Source organism: Neoarius graeffei, chromosome 4, assembly GCF_027579695.1.
Source record: "Neoarius graeffei isolate fNeoGra1 chromosome 4, fNeoGra1.pri, whole genome shotgun sequence".
Lineage (NCBI taxonomy): Eukaryota > Metazoa > Chordata > Actinopteri > Siluriformes > Ariidae > Neoarius > Neoarius graeffei.
The window spans coordinates 50,400,771-50,421,103 of record NC_083572.1 but is presented as its reverse complement, the minus strand read 5'-3'; the positions used below and the strand labels follow the sequence as shown (position 1 = coordinate 50,421,103).

Genomic DNA, 20,333 nt, shown 5'->3' with positions numbered 1-20,333 from the left:
TTGCTTATTTAGTAATTTTAATACAGAATTTACTCTGATGAAATTATTCAGACACTCCAATGCCCCCCCTAAAAAATAAAATCGGATCTGCACGATTCAGCCGTGAAAAAGTCGGCATCTGCGCCTTTAGTTTGTGTGAAGAGATATGATCTGCAATAACATCCATTGTTGGCTACAGACCGAAACATACTTTCAGAATGCACTGGCCAAGGCAGGACTAAACTCTATGTGCCTTCTAATAATAATTAAAAAAAAAAAAACAGAATAGTAATTTGTAAGCTAAAAAGCCTGTGTCTACACTTTTCTTTCGCTGAGTGGCAGCGGTCTTCAACTGGGGAGGGACATGACTGAATGGGTGTTTCTGATTTGTCAGCTGTCTTCAACTGGGGCGGGAGGGCGGGGCATGACTGAATGGGTGTTTCTGATTTGTCAGCTGTCGTCCTTACACCGCATGGCATGCCCCAAGCGTTTACAACACAGAATTCCAGGTTCTCCGCTCCAAAATCGGCAGCTTCAAAACGATTAATTTTTTTTTTTTTTTTTTTTAACCGACAACCAAAAAAAAATTAACCGGTTGACGTTGATTCGGTCAACCATCGGTCAAATGGTCATCAGTTAACATCCCTACAAGCACACCACATGCCACTTCTCCCAGGCATCCATGGTGTATCCGGCTGCAAACGTTCCGGCAGGACAGGCAGGTTCCCCCGAACCAGACTTCTCGTCGAGAAGATTGTGTTAATTGCGTGAAGTGACCAGTTGATCAAATCCATAATTTCGATTCTGAGAACAGTGCAGGAAGGGTCTCTCAGACAAGATGAGTCCGCAGAAGCAAAGCAGGAGAGAGGCTTGTCAGGAAGGGAGAGGCTGAGAAATGAGAGATGAGAGGAAAAAACACCCACACATTTCGCTCCTGTCAGGACCAGAATGTGTAGGCATTAAAAAAAAAACTCAGCGCAGCATTCCGTGAAGCACGGAGAAGAATTAACACAACAATTACACAAAAACATAAAGTACGAGAGAGCAAAGTCCCGTGGCAGCTGTCTGCGGCGCCATCTTGGATGGAATTTGTAGCTAAGCTATTAAAATCAATGGAATAACTTAGTGATAATGTTGCTATAGTTTGAGTACTGTAGCTCTAATGTAATATGTTTACTCTAGGTCTATAACATTCATATAACAACCAAATGGGTAAAGGCAGTTAGAATACTTGTTTGGCAGAGGTTGGCATTCAGTGGATGTTGTAGCAATAAACAGGACAGTTTATTCCAAAGATACCATTTATTGAAATAGCTGACATGAATTAGCAAACTAATACTGATCAGATATAGCAACAATAGCAGCCAAGGAATACTTCAATATAAATGGTGATACAATGTATACAAATAAGAATCAGTAGTGTATATAATAATTAAGGCACTAATGGTGAGCAGAAGTAATAAGCTATATGCCAGTATTAGTGTAGGGGCGAATGGATGTTAAAATGTGATAGGGAAATCATGTGGGGGGGGTGTAATGCGAATGGAATGCGCGAGCCTTGTGCCAGGCCGCGCCCAGAGGGGGATGGTCAACACGGAGAGCGCGCGAAAGAGAGACAAAGGAATCTGTAGTTTAAACTAGTCCAGCTAGGCCTTAAACCCAACTTCTACTTTAGCTACTCCTGAAATCCCAATGTTGAGAAGTGTAGTATGACGGAGGGAGTTAAAAAAAAGAGAGAACGCACGCATGCACGATCTAACTAAATACAGATAGTAAACAAAGTAACTCAAACAACATGCAGTCTAAGACTAACTTTCATGTGAATCAAAATGCGTACATTTAAACCATAAATGAATTCAAATAAACAACACTCTTCACATTAACTAGTCACAACTAAGACTAACAATTGCCCAGGTGCCCGCCTTACTGGAGATCACTCTTGGTTGGCGGCTGAAAGTGCGCCTTCTGTTATCCAAAAACAGCGCGGAGCACAGGTCCAGGGAGAAAACAGTTCTGTTCCTTTCACTTTTACAGCTCGTCAGCTGAAGATCTTTGGTGTTCCGTCGGTTGTCCGATGATCTGGAAGGAATCTTGTTTATAGTTCATCGACGTTGAGAAAGGGAAAAGGGATCCGGTCGCCTTTTCTCTTTGAAATACTGCATGGGCTGCAGTAACTAACCGGTTCAGTTATTATTACAACTATGCGCAGGTCAAATACATTGAACTTTGGCTAAAGGTCTGGTATCAATAGCTCATTCTTTGTTCTCTGTCCTTCTGTAGCACTGATGCATCGGCTTCTCTTTCACACGTGGAATCCACCGCCAGAGAGAAAGAATTTCGATTTTGCCTTGGGTTTTAAGCACAGTCGTGACGTCACTGTATTTGGTATCCGGTATCATCTCTGTATCCAATACCATTACAGGGAGTCAGTAGAATGGGTGGAGATAGAACATGGCGTCAAGTACAGGGATTGGTGTGTTCAATGCTGTACAGTGAAAGGGAGAAGATGGTTCATAAATGGTTACTATAGCTACGGGCATGGCAGTCCATCCCTACAAATACATGTCCAGGTAGAAGTGGTTGTTCTCTATATTTAGAATCATTTGACACTTTGGAGGAAAGGAAGCATGACATACCCATGAAATCAACTGTATATAATGTATATCTTTCAAATGGTGAGCAGCCAAGCATTTGGAGATATTGAGGTGCTACTATGCATGTGTGAGCCCACAAAGCTAATTTCTTCATACAGTTTTACTGCCTTATGGTAAGTTGTCTTTCCTCTCCCAGAAGTGAACTTAATGCACTCACTGCCCAGAAGGAAAAAATTGCTTCAGGCCATTGGTTCTCGCTAAACTCTAGAGGATTTGCAAAGCTAAGCTTAGGGAACGATATGTTGAAATTAAAACTGAAAAGTGGTCATTTGTGAATGATCTTTGACCTGCATTGCATTCAACAGTACATCACATTTATTTGGTTTTACCTCGGTTTTTTTCCCCCCAAAATAAGCGCATTTCTAAAAAGGTTGGAAAGGTAAAATATTTACCGCTTTGTAATATTGCCATTCCTTCTCACAAGATTTCAAATTTGTTTAGAGAATGAATACATGAAGTGTTCTAGGTATAATTTTCTCCCATTCTTCCTGCAACCAGGTATTAAGGCGTGTAACAATATGGAGTTGTCATTGTCACATTTTTTTTTTATTTCAAAATTCACCAAACATTCTCTATTGGGGTCAGAAGGGACAGCTGTCCACTTCTTCTGCAACCATTCCTTTGTAATGTGCACAGAAGGTGGTTTTGAAAGATGTATGGGCGTCCCGGGAAAATATGTTGTCTTGTGAAGGCAGTATATGTTGTTCCAAAGTCTCACTATACTTTTCTGCATTAAGCAGCAATGACACAAGTATAAGTTACCTTTGTCAAGGGCACTAATGCAATCCCATACCATGACAGACCCTGGATTTTGAACTTTTACTGGTAATAGTCTGGATGGTCCTTTTCATCCTTGTTCCTGAACAGAGTGTTCATTTCTTTAAAAAAAAAAAGAGGCCTGGAATACTGATTCATTTGATCACAGTACGAGTTTCCACTGTGTGATGGTCCATTCCAGATGCCTCTGAGCCCAGGGAAGTTGACAGTTTCTGGATGCAGTTAATATGAGACGTCCTGTTTTGCGTGGTAAAATTTTAACTGCCATTTGTGGTTGTAACTCCATATTGTAGCGCTTGACAAAGGTTTGCCAAAGTAATCCCGAGCCCATGTGGTTACATCAGCTATAGGTTAATGAGGGTTCTTGATGCAGTGCCCTCTGAGGGATCAGCAATCACAGGTGTTCAGCTACAGCAAAATTCCTCTAGATTCTTTGAATCCTTTAATGATTATATGCACTGTAGAGGGTGAAATATCCAAATCCTTTCCTATCTTTCTTTGAGGAACACTTTTTAAACATTTCAATAATTTTCTCATGCATTTGTTGACAAACTGGAGATCCTCAGCCCATCTTTCCTCCTCAAAGTCTAGGCCTTTCCTGAATACTGATTTTGTACCAAATCATGATTACAATACCTGTTGATGTGTTTCAAATCATCATTATTTAATTGTTTCATCTCATTAGTAGCCCTAAATTGCCCCAGTCCCAACATATTTTTTTTGGAATGTGTTGCAGCTGTGAAATGCAGGAATTGATGTATATTAAAAACTGAAATGAAGTTTACCAAACAAAACATGAAATGACCTGGGTTCATACTGTCTGCAGTGAAATACATATCAAAGTAATTTTAGAAATCACTACTTTTTTTTTTTCTGTAAATCATTTTAATTTTGTCCCATTCGGGCTTGGGGACTTCTCATCCACACTCAGCACAGATGTTCCTGTACACTGTCCCAGCCACTTGCTTATGGCTCTTCATGTATGCTGTACCACCTTGCGTCTTACACCCTGCTACTATGTGCTGGACTGCCTCAGGGGCATCCTTGCACAGCCTGCACCTTGGGTCCTGTCTATTGTGGTAGACACCTGCCTCTAAGGACCTAGTGCGTCGGGCCTGTTTTTGTGCTGCCTTGATCAAAGCCTCTGTGCTGTCCTTCAATCCAGCCTTCTCTAGCCACCGGTAGGACTTCTTGATGTTCGCCACTTTGTCTATTTGCCAATGATGCATCCAATGGAGGCCCTTGGTCTTCCATGACTTCTTCATCCTAATCACCATCTGTGTTCTGCAGCCTGAGGCACTCTCTTACTAGTTTGGCCCAGAGGCATCTCTCAGCTGTATTCATGGATGTTCCTTGTTTCATCTTGTATTGTGGCTCTGACACTCACCAGTCCTTGACCTCCCTGTTTCCATGGCTCATAGTCTCAGGGTGTTTGACTATGGGTGGAACCCTCCATGCATTGTGGGGAGTGTTTGTGTCTTGACATCAGCTGCATCCATCTCTGCTTGTGGCCATCTTTCTATTCCAGCTGGGTATTTGATGACTGGTTGGGTGTACATGTTGATGGCTTGCATCTTTTCCTACCAGTGAGCTAGTTTCTCAGAACCTGTCTTGCCCTCTGGAGATATTTGGTCATGGCTGACCACCTTGTCTCATCATGGCACCCATTAGCCTGTGGGATACCCAGGTACTTGTCACTGTCCTGTGTCTGCTATCCTTCCTCCTGGTAACTCCACCCCATCAGTCCTGGTCACCTTCCCTGTCCTTGCCACTATGCAGCCACATTTATCCAGTTTGAATGAAATTCTGATGATCCTCACTGTAGATCCTGATAAAATGGATCAGTGAGTCAACATCTTGTTTGCTCCTGGCGTACAGCTTGATGTCATCCATTTATATAGGAGGTGGCTGATGGTCACTCCATTCCTGAATCTGTATGTATATCCACTCTTTGTGGTGATCTGGCTGAGGGGGTTCAAGCCTATGTAGAACAGCAGCAGGGACAGTGCATCACCTTGCTATGTGCCACACTTGACTGAGTTGTGCGATGGCCTTAGAGTTGGCATCCAGTGTTTTCCACACCCATGTTCTTGGTTATAAGTGCACTGTTAGCCTTGTATAGTGCCAAGCACTCCAGTATCCATGTGTGGGGTATTGAGTCATAGGCTTTCTTGTAGTCAGTCCAGGTGGTGCTCAGGTTGTTCTGTCTAGTCTTAGAGTATTGGGTGATTGTGCTGTCGAGCAGTAGCTGGTGCTTTGACCCTCTGTTTCCAATGCCCTTCTGAATTTTGCTCATGTATTGACCTGTGCCCACTCAACTTGGCTGCTATGATGCCTGAGAATAGCTTCCATGTTGTGGGCAGGCAGGTTATTGGCCAGTAGTTTGAAGGTTTTGTATCCTTATTGGGATCCTTCATGACCAGCATTGTCCTGCCCTGTGTTAACCAGTTGGGGTGGGTGCCTGTTAGCAGCTATTTTATTTGTGCTGTTATGGAGTGCTGTTAGCTTCTTCAGCCAGTAGGTCTGGATCATGGCAGGTCCTAGTGCTCTCCAGATCTTCATGCCTGAGACAATGTTCAATGTTGACCATTGTGATTGTAGCTCGTTTTTGTTCTGGGAGGTTGTTGTGGTCTGCTCTTAGGTCCATCAGCCACTTGGCATTGGTGTTGTGTAATGCCTATATGGCCTTCCGGTATTTCTCGGTCTCAGCGGGTCTGTTCTTGTGCTGTTCTTTCTTTCCAGCTGGGAGCATAACCTGGCTAGGTCTTTTGGAGAAAAGGCCATCATTTATTTGTCTGCTTCTCTGGTGTATCTTCTCAGCTTACTAGCCAGAGCTGTGAGTCTTTGTTTGGCAGACTCTCGAACTTCAATTATGAACATCTTGTTGTATTTCTTTACCATGTAATATCTGTCCCTCATGAGGCACCTGCATCTTCTGCACCACTTTTGGCTTCATTGATCTTGGTTTCCAACCTCCTTCTCCATGAGGGGCACATTGTATTCTTGATCTTTATACCCAAATATCTCCAGGGTTACTGTTGGTGTGGCATATATGAGCTCATTTGTTTTCATGATGGTGGTAGTGAGCAGAGCTGTTAACATCTGCAAGCATCTCTTCCGATGGGACTTTGTCAGTCTAGCCACAATTTTCACTCTCAGGTCAGTTGTCATGACTGGTGGTGTCATCTAGCTCTTCAGTGTGGCTTTTGTCTACTATTGGGGTCACCCCCTGCTCCTCAGTTTTGTTCGCATTCTGCTGGAGCCTTCTGTTGATGTTGGAGCACTGAGCTTCTTGGTCAGTGTCGATGTTGATCTTATGCTCATCCATAGTTCCCACATATGTTGCATGTAACACTTCTCCTTGGGCCTGCTGTTATCAATTCTGTATTCTCAGCTCGTTTATGTCTTGTTCCAGAACACCACTTGTCATCAGCATGTCCTGATCCCCAACATTTGACTGCAGACCTTGTCGTTACATGCGACGTCTGAGCCGGTATGGCTTTTTTTAGTTATATTTCTCTTGGTCATGTTCTGAGGTAGGCTTGTGTAGTATTGGGGATCTAAGCCGGGGAACCCTTACTGAAGGCTTGTTCCAAAGGTGGCGACTCTACCACTATGCCATCCAGCTGCTGTGTGTGTGAGTGAACACGTATATATGCATATACACACACGCACATGCACATATGTCCATTACCCTTGATGATTGGCACCCCTTCTAAAGATTAGCAGCTAGAAAGGGTTAAGAAAAAAAATCCACCTTGTAGTACCTTCATCTCGCACTGGAAAAATTAGAAAAATCCAGTGAAAAGTCCCGCCCCCAAGAAAAACGGATCCCTCAAGAAATTTTTATTTTCAACAAAAAAACATGTGCCCTCTATTATTGGCGCTCCTGCATTTAATACTTCGTGCAACTTCCCTTTCCCAGTAAAACAGCACCAAATCTTCTATAACATTTTCTAAGGTTTGAGAATACAGAGCAGGGCATCTGAGATGCCTTTGGGATCTCAGGCAGAATTTGAGTTTGGTACACCTGTTGGATTGATATTGCAGTGATTTTTTTTATTTGTTGTCTTTACAAAATGTGTTAATGTATCAAAATTTAACACAATGTTTTATGTCGTGACAATATTGTTGGGATATGTCTTTATTGATCCAAATGATAATTAATTATCAAACCCCCAGCATATTTGTACATACTTTGACCTATGTATATTTTTTCTTCTCTCTCTCTCTCTCTCTACCTCTCTCTACACAGGGTTGTCATGGGCCCTACCCGTTTGGCCAGTCTTAAAAGACAAGAATTATCACCACCAGGCAGCTCAGTGGAGCCGTCACTCTGGAATCCCCATTTTCTGTGGGGTTACGTGGGGGAGCAACAGATTTCTTATTGACTTGACAACCCTACTCTCCCTTTGCATTACAACACAGCATAAAATATGGACAAGGCTGTTTGGCTCTGAATCAACATTCAGCCATCTTCAACACGCATGTGTGAATGCTAAATTAAGATGAGTGCTAGAAATCCTTAAAGTCAAATACACAGGTTTTGTTTTTATTGTCGCATTGCTGCAGTTGTGTGCGCGCGTGCGAGAGTGAGAGAGAAAGTGGTGTAGTGTATGTGTGCTTGTAAGCTTGTGTGTGGACCATGCACAAAAGTGATATGAAAAAAGCCATTGAAAAATAACTTTTGCTTGTCAAGAAATTTTTATAATTTACTTTGTGAACCATATGATTTTACTGATAAATCACTTTTTTTTTAACTGATTCATTCTAGACTGCTCAACATTTGTCCTTGTTTGTTCTAAGTTATTATAATGATCTCAAGAGTACTTCTAAAAGTAAAAAAAAAATAGCTTTCAGAATCACTACACAAACTCAACAGTAGTGCTTGTTAGAGACCAGAAGATGGAACTGTTGAACCTTTGAACATATACCCATATACGCACCTATGTAAAACTATAAAGCTTACTAGGCCCCTTAATTTTCCTGAGCAAATTTCACAACCAAGGAGTTTCACATCTCCCAGTTGTATCATTATTATATTGATGGGCCCTATAGTATTTTCATTGTGGTCACTCGTGTTATGTTCATTTTCTTTTGAAAGCCAAGTGCTTTTGAGTATGTGTGGTGGTTTAAATCCTAGCAGCTCACGATTATGGCATAAATGTTTAGCTCAAGCATTAATTTCATGAAAACTGTTTTTAATGTAAGAGTCTTCAGAAGCACATTGTTATTGATTATTTAGGTTTTTCCAGGTCCACAAAGATTTTTACAAATTAAATTTATCAAACTCTCTGTACTCCTCCTTTTTTCCCCCCCTCCCCCTTGACATTTCTTATTAAACCCCATGTATAAAATGCAAATGAATGATTACAGGGAAAATGCTTGGCCTACATTGTTTACACATCAACGTTATGAAAGGACATGATGTATTCAATATATTAGTGTATGTATTGCATACTATTTTATATAATTTAAAATTAAATGTAAACTTTGTAAGAATGATTAACACTAAATATTTTAGGTTGTTAAATTTTAATGCAGTACAGGAATGAAATTGGCTGAAATAAGTGTGCAGTATCCCAGTTTAAGTCACCTTGGAAAACAAGCCATCAGATAACATGCATTGCAGATGATGCTTTGTGTCCACAGTTACGGTCATGTTGCGATAAACAGCTAATTGGAATTTCATTTCATGATGAGCTACACAAAGAAATTTTTAGCAAAATAGTTCTCTTTATGTGTCTGGTGGCTGATGAAGGGATTGTCCTGGATAATACACATGCTTTGTCTTTGTTTTCTATGTTGTATGTGTTTTAGTTCAAGTCACTGATTATCTATGCAGTGTTTTAAAGGGGTTTATGTGTTTTTTGTTTCTCCAGGTAAACACATTGTTAAATCATCAATGCCATAAAGCCAGCTGGTTTTGCGTGTGATTGCCATAGAGATTAGACGGGGAAAATTCCTTCAGCTTTCTCGATTGCGAATGTTGTGTACTGCCCACAGCTCAAGGGCTGTGTCATGGTCTCATAAGTCAAGTCTTCCTTGGAGTTGTTTTTGTTCTTTCCTTGAAGTGAGCTCCTCATCCCAACTGGACAGATATAATTATTTCTCATTGACTGACTGTTGCTGTCTGGCTTAGTGTGTGCAAGAGGCTATATTTGAGTGACAAGTAGCTCTGTTGTGCTTTCTTTTTAATTTTTTTTTTTGTTTGCTGTTGAGTTTTCTTCACGATGGCATGGTGAATGGACAAGCAGAGTGTTTGGATAGAGACCTATGGTAGCACATTTTAACAAGAAGAGGAAATACAGAAATGAAACCTTTTTCCTGTATGTGTAAATGAACATTTCTATAATTAAATCAATACTTAAGAATTAACACTTTATTGCCAGTTTTATTGCCAATCTAGTTGGCCCTTTTTAAAATCTTATTTGGAATTTATCAAAATGGTGAATTGAAAAATATCTACCCTTCTGTATGTTAACCAGCATTTTAACCAAAAAGGTTTCGAAGAAGAAAAAAAAAACCTTGCATTTTCTTTGATGACATTTACAGTTAGGTCGATAAATATTTGGACATTGACGGAGCTATTCTTATTTTAACTGCCTACCAGAGTATGCAGCAGTTGAAATTTAAATAATGATTTTGAGCTCAAGATGGAGACTTTAATTAGCTTTAATTTGAGGTATTTGTATCCAAATGAGGTGAATGGTGTAGTCATTACAGCACTTTTTATGTCCAGACCCCCCCCCCCCCCCCCCCAACAACAACAACCAAAGGTCACTGGATAGTTGGTTGTTCAGCCGGTCAAGTCAACTTTGTCAAATATGTTCGACATACAGCACAGATGAAATTTCAGTCCTCTCTGACCCACGGTGCAAACAGGCAATGCAATAAATTAAAAAATAGAATAATTGAAATAAACAATATAAACAGTATAAACACTCTAGATAAGAAATAGACATAGACTAAACACTCATAGGAGCAAAAGGACATAAACAGTCAAGGACATTGAGGTATAGCAGGTAAACATGAAATAACCAGTATAAACTAATAGCTGTTAAGGTGAGGTAGTGTGGAATAGTGCAAATGAGCGAGGTAAAGTGAAATGTGCAGTCCCTGAGTTCAGTGTGTGAATGAATGTTGTGTGTGTGTTGGGGGGGGGGGGACTGTGAGGGTGACCTGATGTCAGATGCTGAAGGGGGGGGCGGGGGGGTGTGGACAGAATCTGTGGCAGGGGGGAGGAGGGGCAGAACAGGGAGGGAGTTGAGCCTCCTGACCGCCTGGTGAAAGAAACTGTCCTTGAGCCTGCTGGTTTTAGCCTAGAGACTCCGCAGTCTCCTCCCTGATGGCAGCAGGCTGAAGAGGCTGTGAGATGGATGGGTGGGGTCACCTGCAATCCTGATGGCTTTGCGGGTGAGGCGGGAGTTATAGATTTCCATAAGAGAAGGGAGAGAGACACCAATGATCCTCTCAGCTGCTCTCACGATGCGCTGCAGAGTCTTGCAGCAGGACACGGTGCAGGCGCCGTACCACACAGTGATGCAGCTGGTCAGAATGTTCTCGATGGTACCTCTGTAGAATGTGTGCATGATGGGGGCCAGGGCTCTTGCTCTCCTCAGTTTGCGGAGGAAGTACAGACGCTGTTGGGCTTTTTTGGCCAGTGATGCGGTGTTGTTGCTCCAGGACAGGTCTTCAGAGATGTGCACACCCAGAAACTTGGTGCTGCTCATCCTCTTCACTGCAGCACTGTTGATAGTTAGTGGAGCATGCTGGGTGTGCTCTCTCCTGAAGTCCACAACAATCTCCATCTTCTCCACATTCAAGCGGAGATTGTTGTCCTTGCACCACATGGCCAAGCGGCTCACCTCACTCCTGTAGATTGTCTCATCACCATTGTTGATGAGACCCACCACAGTCGTGTCATCTGCAAACTTAATGAAGAGGTTGGAGCTGGATGTTGGTGTGCAGTCGTGGGTCAGCAGAGTGAAGAGGAGGGGGCTCAGCACACATCCTTGGGGGGCCCCCCGTGTTCAATGTGATGGTGCTGGAGGAGTTGCTGCCGACCTGTACAGACTGTGGTCTCCCCGTCAGGAAGTCCAGCAGCCAGTTGCACAGTGAGGTGTTGAGTCCCAGCTGGTCCAGTTTATGAATGAGCTGCTGAGGAATGATTGTGTTGAATGCTGAGCTAAAGTCTATGAACAGCATTCTGACGTACAAGTCTTTTGTCTCCAGGTGGGTGAGGGCTGAGTGGAGGGCAGTGGAGATGGTGTCATCGGTCGAATGGTTGGACTGATATGCGAACTGGAAAGGGTCCAGGGCAGGGGGGAGGGCAGACTTGATATGCCGCATGACTAGCCGCTCGAAGCACTTCATGAGGATGGGAGTGAGTGCAACCGGGCAGTAGTCATTGAAGCAGGAGGGAGACGGCTTCTTCGGGACCGGGATGATGGTGGTGGCTTTGAGGCACGTGGGGACAACAGCCTGGCTCAACGAGATGTTGAAGATGTCTGTAAAGACATCTGTGAGCTCCTCAGCACAGTCTCTCAGGACACGACCAGGAATGTTATCAGGACCTGGGGCTTTCCATGCATTTGTCATCCTGAGAGCTCTCCTCACGCTGTCTGGGGACAGCATCAACACCTGGTCGCCGGGAGGTGGTGGGGTCTTCTGTGCCGTGGTGCTGTTGTCCGCCTCAAAGCGAGCGAAGAAGTCGTTCAACTGATTCAGCAGAGAGGTGGAGTTATCACAGGTCTGCAGCAAGGGCTTGTAGTCTGTGATGGTCTGAATCCCCCGCCACAGGTTCCTGGTGTCTCTGCTGTCTTTGAAGTAGACAGCAATGTTCCTGGAATACTCTCTCTTGGCCACCCTGATGCCTCGTAACAGGTTGGCCCTAGCTGTCCTCAGGCCCACCTCGTCCCCAGCTCTGAAGGCGGCATTCTGAGCCCTCAGGAGCCTGTGAACTTCCCCTGTCAGCCATGGCTTCTGATTGGCCCGAATGGAGATGGTTCTGGTGACTGTAACATCCATGCACTTCATGTAGGCAGTGACGGTCTCCGTGTACTCCTGGAGATCTGTGGTGGTGTTGTAGGTGGCCGCCTGTCTGAACATGCTCCAGTCAGTGGTGGAAAAACAGTCCTGGAGTGCCTCTGAGGACCCCTCTGGCCACACACGTACCTGCTTTGTAGCTGGTTTGGTGACTTTAACCAGTGGCCTGTATGCTGGCATTAGCATAACAGTGGAGTGATCTGAGGCTACATCCACACGACAACAGCAACGAGATGTTATTTAAAAATATATCGCGTCCAAATGGGCAACGATCAGTAAAATATCAGGTCCATATGGCAACGCAACGCTTGCTGAAAACGATGCAATACACATGCCACACCTCTAGGGGCACTGTAAGACGGTCCCTTCGGAGACACCAGAACAATAGAAGTAAGGACGCATGCGCATAAACTATTATGCGCGAGACTTCATATTAGCCACAAAGTCAGGAAAATCTGTTCGTAAAACTACATTATAATGACCAAATACAAGGAAAAGTATTTTTCCAGTCTCACCTGTGAAAGGTAATCCCATGTGATCTCGTTTGGACGGCAAACCTGTTGGTACAGTTAAACGCAGCTAATCTTTATTCTCCGCTTTGACCTATCCAATATGGCGGCGAGGATGACGTATGATTCTACGCGGAAGGCGGTGTCTTTAATGGTCCGGAATAAATTGAATGCTACACGTTGATGGATTAATTTGTTGTTTCTCACCTGTGAAAGGTAATCCCATGTGATCTCGTTTGGACGGTAAACCTGTTGGTACAGTTAAACGCAGCACATGAATCTTTATTCTCCGCTTTGACCTATCCAATATGGCGGCGAGGATGACGTATGATTCTACGCGGAAGGCGGCGTCTTTAATGGTCCAGAATAAATTGAATGCTACACGTTGATGGATTAATTTGCTCTTCTACGCCCTTTTTGAGGAATGTATTGTAGGACTTAAACCAATATCTGAAGAGGTGAGATCGCTCCTTTTTTTCCCTATTTTTGCTGGCGGGATTGACTCTGCCCTAAGGGCAGAGTCTCTCTCTCTCTCTCTCTCTCTCTCTCTCTCTCTCTCTCTCACTTTGCACCATTACACAATAAATATTCACAGTGAAAATATTTTGTAAGCGCGTTTCATGAACCAAGTTATAGGATTTGTTGACAACTCGCATCGAGTTCGTTACACTTCTACCCGGCGTGAAGCACTCACAGTCATGTGGTTGTGGCGTCATCGTAAACAAATCCGTTCAACTCATCCAGACGACTTCACAACGGCAACGTTGCCAGATCTTTCCACTCTGGAACCCGTTCTCAAAAAGATTGCGTTTTGGGCACCCAAAACGCCGGTGCCGTGTGGATGCCAGGCCTAAACGATAAGCAATTGTATCGGAGTCACCTGAATCCGTTGCCGTGTGGACAGGGCCTGAGACCCCAAGGTGGGGGAGGGGGAGGGCTTTGTAGGAGCCTTTTGTGCATGGTGTAAACATTGTCCAGAGTATTGTTTCCACGTGTGGGAAAGTTATGTCCATAAAGTTTTGGAAACACGCTCTTGGGGTTTGCAAGATGTTCCATGGCAGATGTGTGTTATCCCCCCCTCTCTCTTTGCTTAACTTACAAGTAAACAGATAAAAGGTCTTGGGTTGATTTCAAGGGTGGCATTTGAATTTGCATACTGTTGCTGTTAATGCTCAATGTGAAATCCAAAGAGCAGTCACTACCTGTGAAGCAAGCCACCATTAGGCTTAAAAATCAAAACCAACCCATGAGAATTTTTTCCTGGGTGAAGAAAAAAATCTTCACAAAAATGAGAAGTGATGAACACCTTATGGGAGGTAGGTGTATCTTGTCAAAGTTAACAACCAAGAGAGGATTTTACCAGACTGGTTCACCACAAAATGTAAACCATTGTGAAGCAAAAATAGGAAAGCTCATTATGAAAGTTTGCCAAAAACAGTTCTGGAGTAATGTCTGAAGGACAGATGAGAGGAAGCTGTATTTTTAGCAGAATGATGGAAAGAGCGGAGTAGGAAGAAGGGAAGGAACTGCTCATGCTCTGAAGAGTACCATCTCATTTTACGGCTGTCAGTGGAACCAATTCCCTTGTATTTACTGATCTGATTGCTGACAAAAGCAGCATGATTAATTCTGAAGTATATTGTGCTATATTATCTGCTCAAATTCAGCCAAATGATTCAAAACCCTTCAGACGGTGCTTCACACCGCATTTGGACAATTGCCCAAAAAATACTTTGAAAGCAACTCGATGACTTTTAAGGCAAAGAATGTTTTGGATGGACAAGTCAATCATGGGACCAGAATCTATCCATCTATCTAGAGTGCCCTCCACAATTATTGCCACCCTTTGTAAAGATTAACAAAAAAAAGGGTTAAGAAAAAAGTCTACCTTTCAGTGAAGTAGCTTCATCTCGCACTGAAAAAATGAGAAAAATCCATAATTTAAATAAATTTATTCAGAGAAAAACAAATCCATCAAAAAATAATTATTTTCAATAAAAACACGTGCCACTATTATTGGCACCCCTGCATTTAATACTTTGTATAACCTCCCTTTGCCAGTAAAACATCACTGAGTCTTTTCTATAACATTTTATAAAGTTGGAGATACAGAGCTGAGAATCTGACACCATTCCTCTTTACACAATCTCTCCAGATCATCCAGGGTCTGAGGCCCTCTCTTATACACTCTCTTCTTCAACTCACCCCAAAGGTTTTCAATGAGGTTCAGGTCAGGGGACTGAGATGGCCATGGCAGAAGCTTGGTTCTGTGGTCAGCTAACCATTTTTGCGTTGATTTGGACAAATGCTTTGGATCATTATCCTGCTGGAAGATCCAATGACGACAATGTTTTAGTTTCTTGGCAGAGGCAGCCAGCTTTTGATTTAAAATGTCTTGGTATTTCATGGACTCCATGATGTTATGTACCCTAACAAGGTTTTTCAGGGTCTTTGGCGAAAAAAACAGCTCCAAAACATTGCAGGAATTCCACCATGTTTTACATTGTTGGGATAGGGTTCTTTTCATTATAGCCATCCTTTTTACGCTAAACCCACCTTGAGTGTTTATTGCTAAAAAAAAAAAATGTTACATCAGACCATAGAACATGGTTCCAGTCAACATTGTAGTAGTGTTTCACAAACTTCAGGTGCTTACGTTTGTGGTTAACAGAGACAAAAGGCTTTTTTTTCCTAGCATACTTTCCAAATAATCCTGGGTCTTCCCTGGGGCATCCTCCCAGCTCTGTCTCTCGGCTGGCCTGGGAATGCCTCGGTGTTCTTCCCGTGGAGCTGGCCAAGGTGTCTGGGGAAAAGGAAATTTGGGCTTCCTTGCTCAGACTGCTGCCTCCGCGACCCGGCCCCGGATAAGCGGAAGAAGACGAGACGAGACTTTCCAAATAATCTGTTGGCATGGAGGTGGCATCTGATGGTGGTTTTGGAGCCTCGGAAGTCCCACGATCTTACTTTCTCTTGTAATTCACCAAAAGTGATCTTTGGAGATTTTTTTCCCTTTCTTACCATCCTCCTTACTGTATGTGGGGACAAAATAAACTTGGTTTCTCTTCCAGGCAAGTTTATGTTCCCGTTGGTGTCTACTTTTCTATTATTGCCCTAACAGTAGAAATAGGTATTTTCAGGTGAGTAGCTAATTTTTTATAACTATTCCCTGACTTATGAAGGTCAACACACTTCTCCCTCATTTGGTTTGTGTTTTGTCTTATCTTTCCCATGTTGATGGATGACTAAGGGAATTTGCCCTCTGTCACCTCATATTTGTACCTTAGTTAATCAGCAAGTCACGGATTACAGTTTGAAAGTTCCTACAAACTCTGATCAACTCAAAAATATACAATTTAAATAGGAAACATGCTTTACATTGTGTTCATGATCATTTCCAGGGGTGCCAATAATAGTGGGACCTGTGTTTTTTGTTGAAAATAATTATTTCTTGATGAACGATTTTTCTCTGAATAAGTTTTTCAATTAAAGGTTGGATTTTTCTCTTTTTTTCCAGTGTGAGATGAAGCTACTTCCCCAAAAGGTGGATTTTTTCCCCTAAACATTTTCACTAATCTTTTCAAGGGGTACCAATAATTGTAGAGGCATGTGTGTGTATGCATGCACGCACACACAAAAACAAGGTTTAGCTGTTTTATTAGAGAGTGACCTGAATAAAACGAGCTAGGACCCTCCTTTGCTTTCTGAACAACCTCAATTCTTCTTCATGGCATGGACTCCATAATGTGTTTCCTTTTAAATTCTCATAATCACTGCAGATTTTTTAGCTGGACATTCATGCTGTGATTCTCCCATTCTGCCAATGATGGTCTTTTGGATTCAGATCTGCTACCTGGGGATGGCATTGAAGTACGCTGAACTCATTCTTATGTTTATGGAACTAGTTTAGACCACTTGTGCTCTGTGACAAGACACGTTATCATGCTTGAAATATCCATTATAATATGAGTATATCATGGCTATGAAACTATGAATGTGGTCAGCAACAACACTCAGATAGGCTGTGACAGTCAAAAGTTGCTCAGTTGTTATTGAGCTCAATGTTTGACAAGAAAGTCTTTTCCACACCATTACACCACCTGAACTATTGACACCAAGCAGATTGGGTCTATAGATTCATGCTGTTGAAATTTGGACCCTACTGTGTGCATATCAGAGTAGAAATTGAGATTCATCAGACCAGGCAACATTTTTCAGCTGTCCAGTTTCTGTAAACCTTTGCCTGCTGTAGTCTCAGACAACTATTATTGGCTGATAGGAGTTGAACCTAGTGTGGTCTTCTGCTGTTGTTGTTATCTGTCTGCCACATAGTTTGATGTTCATTCTGAGATGCTTTTCTGCTCACCAGCTAGTCACTAGTGGTTATTTGAGTTTCTCTAGCCTCCTGTCAGCTTAAAAATGTCTGATCACTTTCAGTCAGACACTGAGATCAATTTCCCCCATTTGGGTGTTTTGATGAGAACATTAACAAATAATGTGGCCAGTGAGTGTATATTCTCTGTTGTCACATTATATTAGCTTACTACGAGCAACAATGTAACTGACTTCTGTTAAATCTACAAACATAACAACTGACTTCTGAACAACAGGCAAAACTAATGAAATTCTCATCTCATCTCATTTCATTTTCTTCCGCTTATCCGGGGCTGGGTCGCGGAGGCAGCAGTCTGAGCATGGAAGCCCAAACTTCCCTTTCCCCAGACACCTCAGCCAGCTCCTCGGGAAGAATACCAAGGCATTCCCAGGCCAGCCGAGAGACAGTCCCTCCAGCGTGTCCTGGGTCTTCCCTGGGGCCTCCTCCTGGGGGGACATGCCTGAAACACCTCCCCAGGAGGCATCCGAAAGAGATGCCTGAGCCACCTCAGCTGATTCCTCTCGATGTGGAGGAGCAGCGGCTCTACTCCGAGCTCCTCCCTAGTGACTGTGCTTCTCACCCTATCTCTAAGGGAGCGCCCAGCCACCCTGCAAAGGAAACTCATTTCAGCCACTTGTATCCGCGATCTTGTTCTTTCGGTCATTGCCCAAAGCTCATGACCATAGGTGAGAGTCGGAACGTAGATCGACCGGTAAATCAAGAGCTTTGCCTTTTGGCTCAGCTCCTTCTTCACCACAATGGACTGGTAAAGCGACCACATCACTGCGGAGGCTGCACCGATCCGCCTGTCGATCTCCTGCTCTATCCTTCCCTCACTCGTGAACAAGATCCCGAGATACTTAAACTCCTCCACTTAAGGCAGGACTTCTCCACCAACCTCTAGAGGTCCCCTCCTAGAACTGCCACCTTATTGTGGTGGAGGGGTTTGTGTGCTTGAATGATCCTAGGAGCTATGTTGTCAGGGACGTTATGCCCCTGTTAGGGTTTCCCAAGGCAGACAGGTCCTAGGTGACAGGCCAGACCAAGAGCAGTTCACCAAACCCTCTTATGGAAATGAAAAAATCAAGGACCGTGACGTCGCCCGGTATAACGCAGCCAGGGCCCCACCCTGGAGCCAGGCCCGGGGTTGGGGCTCGTATGCGAGTGCCTGGTGGCCGGGCCTTTGCTCACGGTGCCTGGCCAGGCTCAGCCCGAAGTAGTGACGTGGGCCTGACCTCCTGTGGGTTCACCACCCACAGAGGTAGCCATAGGGGGCCGGTGCAGTGTGGATTGGGTGGCAGTCGAAGGCAGGGGCCTCGATGACCTGATCCCCGAACACAGCAGCTAGCTGTTGGGACTAATGAAATTTGAAATTCCAAATGGTATGGCATATTGAATACCTAACTTTTTATATCATAAAACATTTTTGCAACAACCCTGTCATGTTTTCTATCACCCCTGTGTACTGTCAGCTATTAGCTCCATGTAAAGTGGAACAAGGGTCAGCAGATGTATTTGACAGTCATAATTTGTATACTTGAGGACAGTAAACGAGGCAGCCATTTTACAAGTACCAATATAATTTTCAATGCTATGGGAATCAGACCTTTTGTAACAGGTGTACTCCTTAACTATTCTGTTTTAGTAATGGGGCTGTTGCAATATAATCACTAGGTGCAGATAAGAGCTGTCACAGCTGTTGGTGTTTCTCTTTTCACTGGACAATCAGAGCACTTGAAGTTCCATTTGAGAAATCAGAGGAGGAAGGTTACAAAGAAAGTACACTATTTAGCCAAAGGTTTGTGGACACCTGACCATCACACCCATATGTGGTTCTTCCTCAAATTGTTGCCAAAAAGTTGGAAGTACACTTGGATGTCTATACAATTGTATGCCGTAGCATTAAGATTTCCCTTCACTGGAAGTAAGTGGGCAGCACGGTGGTGTAGTGGTTAACACTTTTGCCTCACAGCAAGAAGGTCCTGGGTTTGAGCCCAGCAGCTGGCGAGGACCTTTCTGTATGGAGTTTGCATGTTCTCCTCATGTCTGTGTGGGTTTCCTCTGGGTGCTCTGGTTTCCCCCACAGTCCAAAGATATGCAGGTTAGGCTAATTGGTGGCTCTAAATTGACCGTAGGTGTGAATGGTTGTTTGTCTGTATGTGTTAGCCCTGCGATGACCTGGCGACTTGTCCAGGGTGTACCTTGCTTCTCACCCATAGTCAGCTGGGATAGGCTTGAGCTTGCCTGCGACCCTATACAGGATAAGCAGCTACAGATAATGGATGGATGGAAGTAAGTGGCTCAAACGTGCTCCAGCATGAAAATACCCCTGGCCACAAAATGAAGACATGATTTGCCAAGGTTGGAGTGGAAGATCTTGAGTGACCTGCACACTGAACACCTATGAGATGAACTGTTCTCATTGCCTGACATCAGTGCCTGATCTTACCAAGGGCGCAGATAGCACGGGGGACGGGGGGGACATGTCCCCCCCAGATTTATAGTGTCCCCCCCACCCACCATCCCTACGTAAGGCGCCACACATAGGTAGAAAAAGTGAGGATTAATGTTCCGTTAGTTAGACTGACTTACACTGCAGCACAAAGTTGAAACGGCAGCAGCAGCAGCCTTGTCAGTGACCAATCCACATTTTCCCCTTCTTGAATCGGTGTAGGCTGGAGCAGATCCTTGCAGAGTTGGGAAAGCAAGGTGTTCATTTTCCACGTAATTCTCGGTTAATAACACTGCACAGCTCATCCATTTGATAGCAGCGGTGTTTCTGCTGCGACTAATGGTGCGTTCAGTTGTACTCGTAAGTTGGAAGTTTGAAGTCGGAAAAGCATTGAAATCCAGCATCTCCCAGCATAAACGTTGGGGTTTTCGTTTCATTTCATTAACTGGCCATTTTTTTCGAATTCCATGTTCCATGATGTCCCAGTTTTTAAACGGGGAAGCGCTCAGTTCTGAGGTTATGTTGCTCGGAGCTCCAAGTTC

General features: G+C 43.6%; 1 protein-coding gene across 1 annotated transcript in view; it reads left to right on the top strand.

Moving 5' to 3' along the window:
• ilrun (inflammation and lipid regulator with UBA-like and NBR1-like domains) overlaps window positions 1-9,788 on the top strand; it is a 109,969-nt gene extending 100,181 nt beyond the window's left edge. Inside the window, exon 5 of the mRNA XM_060918236.1 lies at window positions 7,666-9,788. Within this exon, the coding sequence (XP_060774219.1) occupies window positions 7,666-7,701 (36 nt within the window). The 3' untranslated portion in view covers window positions 7,702-9,788. The remainder of the gene's footprint in view (window positions 1-7,665) is intronic.
• Window positions 9,789-20,333: the final 10,545 nt, after the last annotated feature.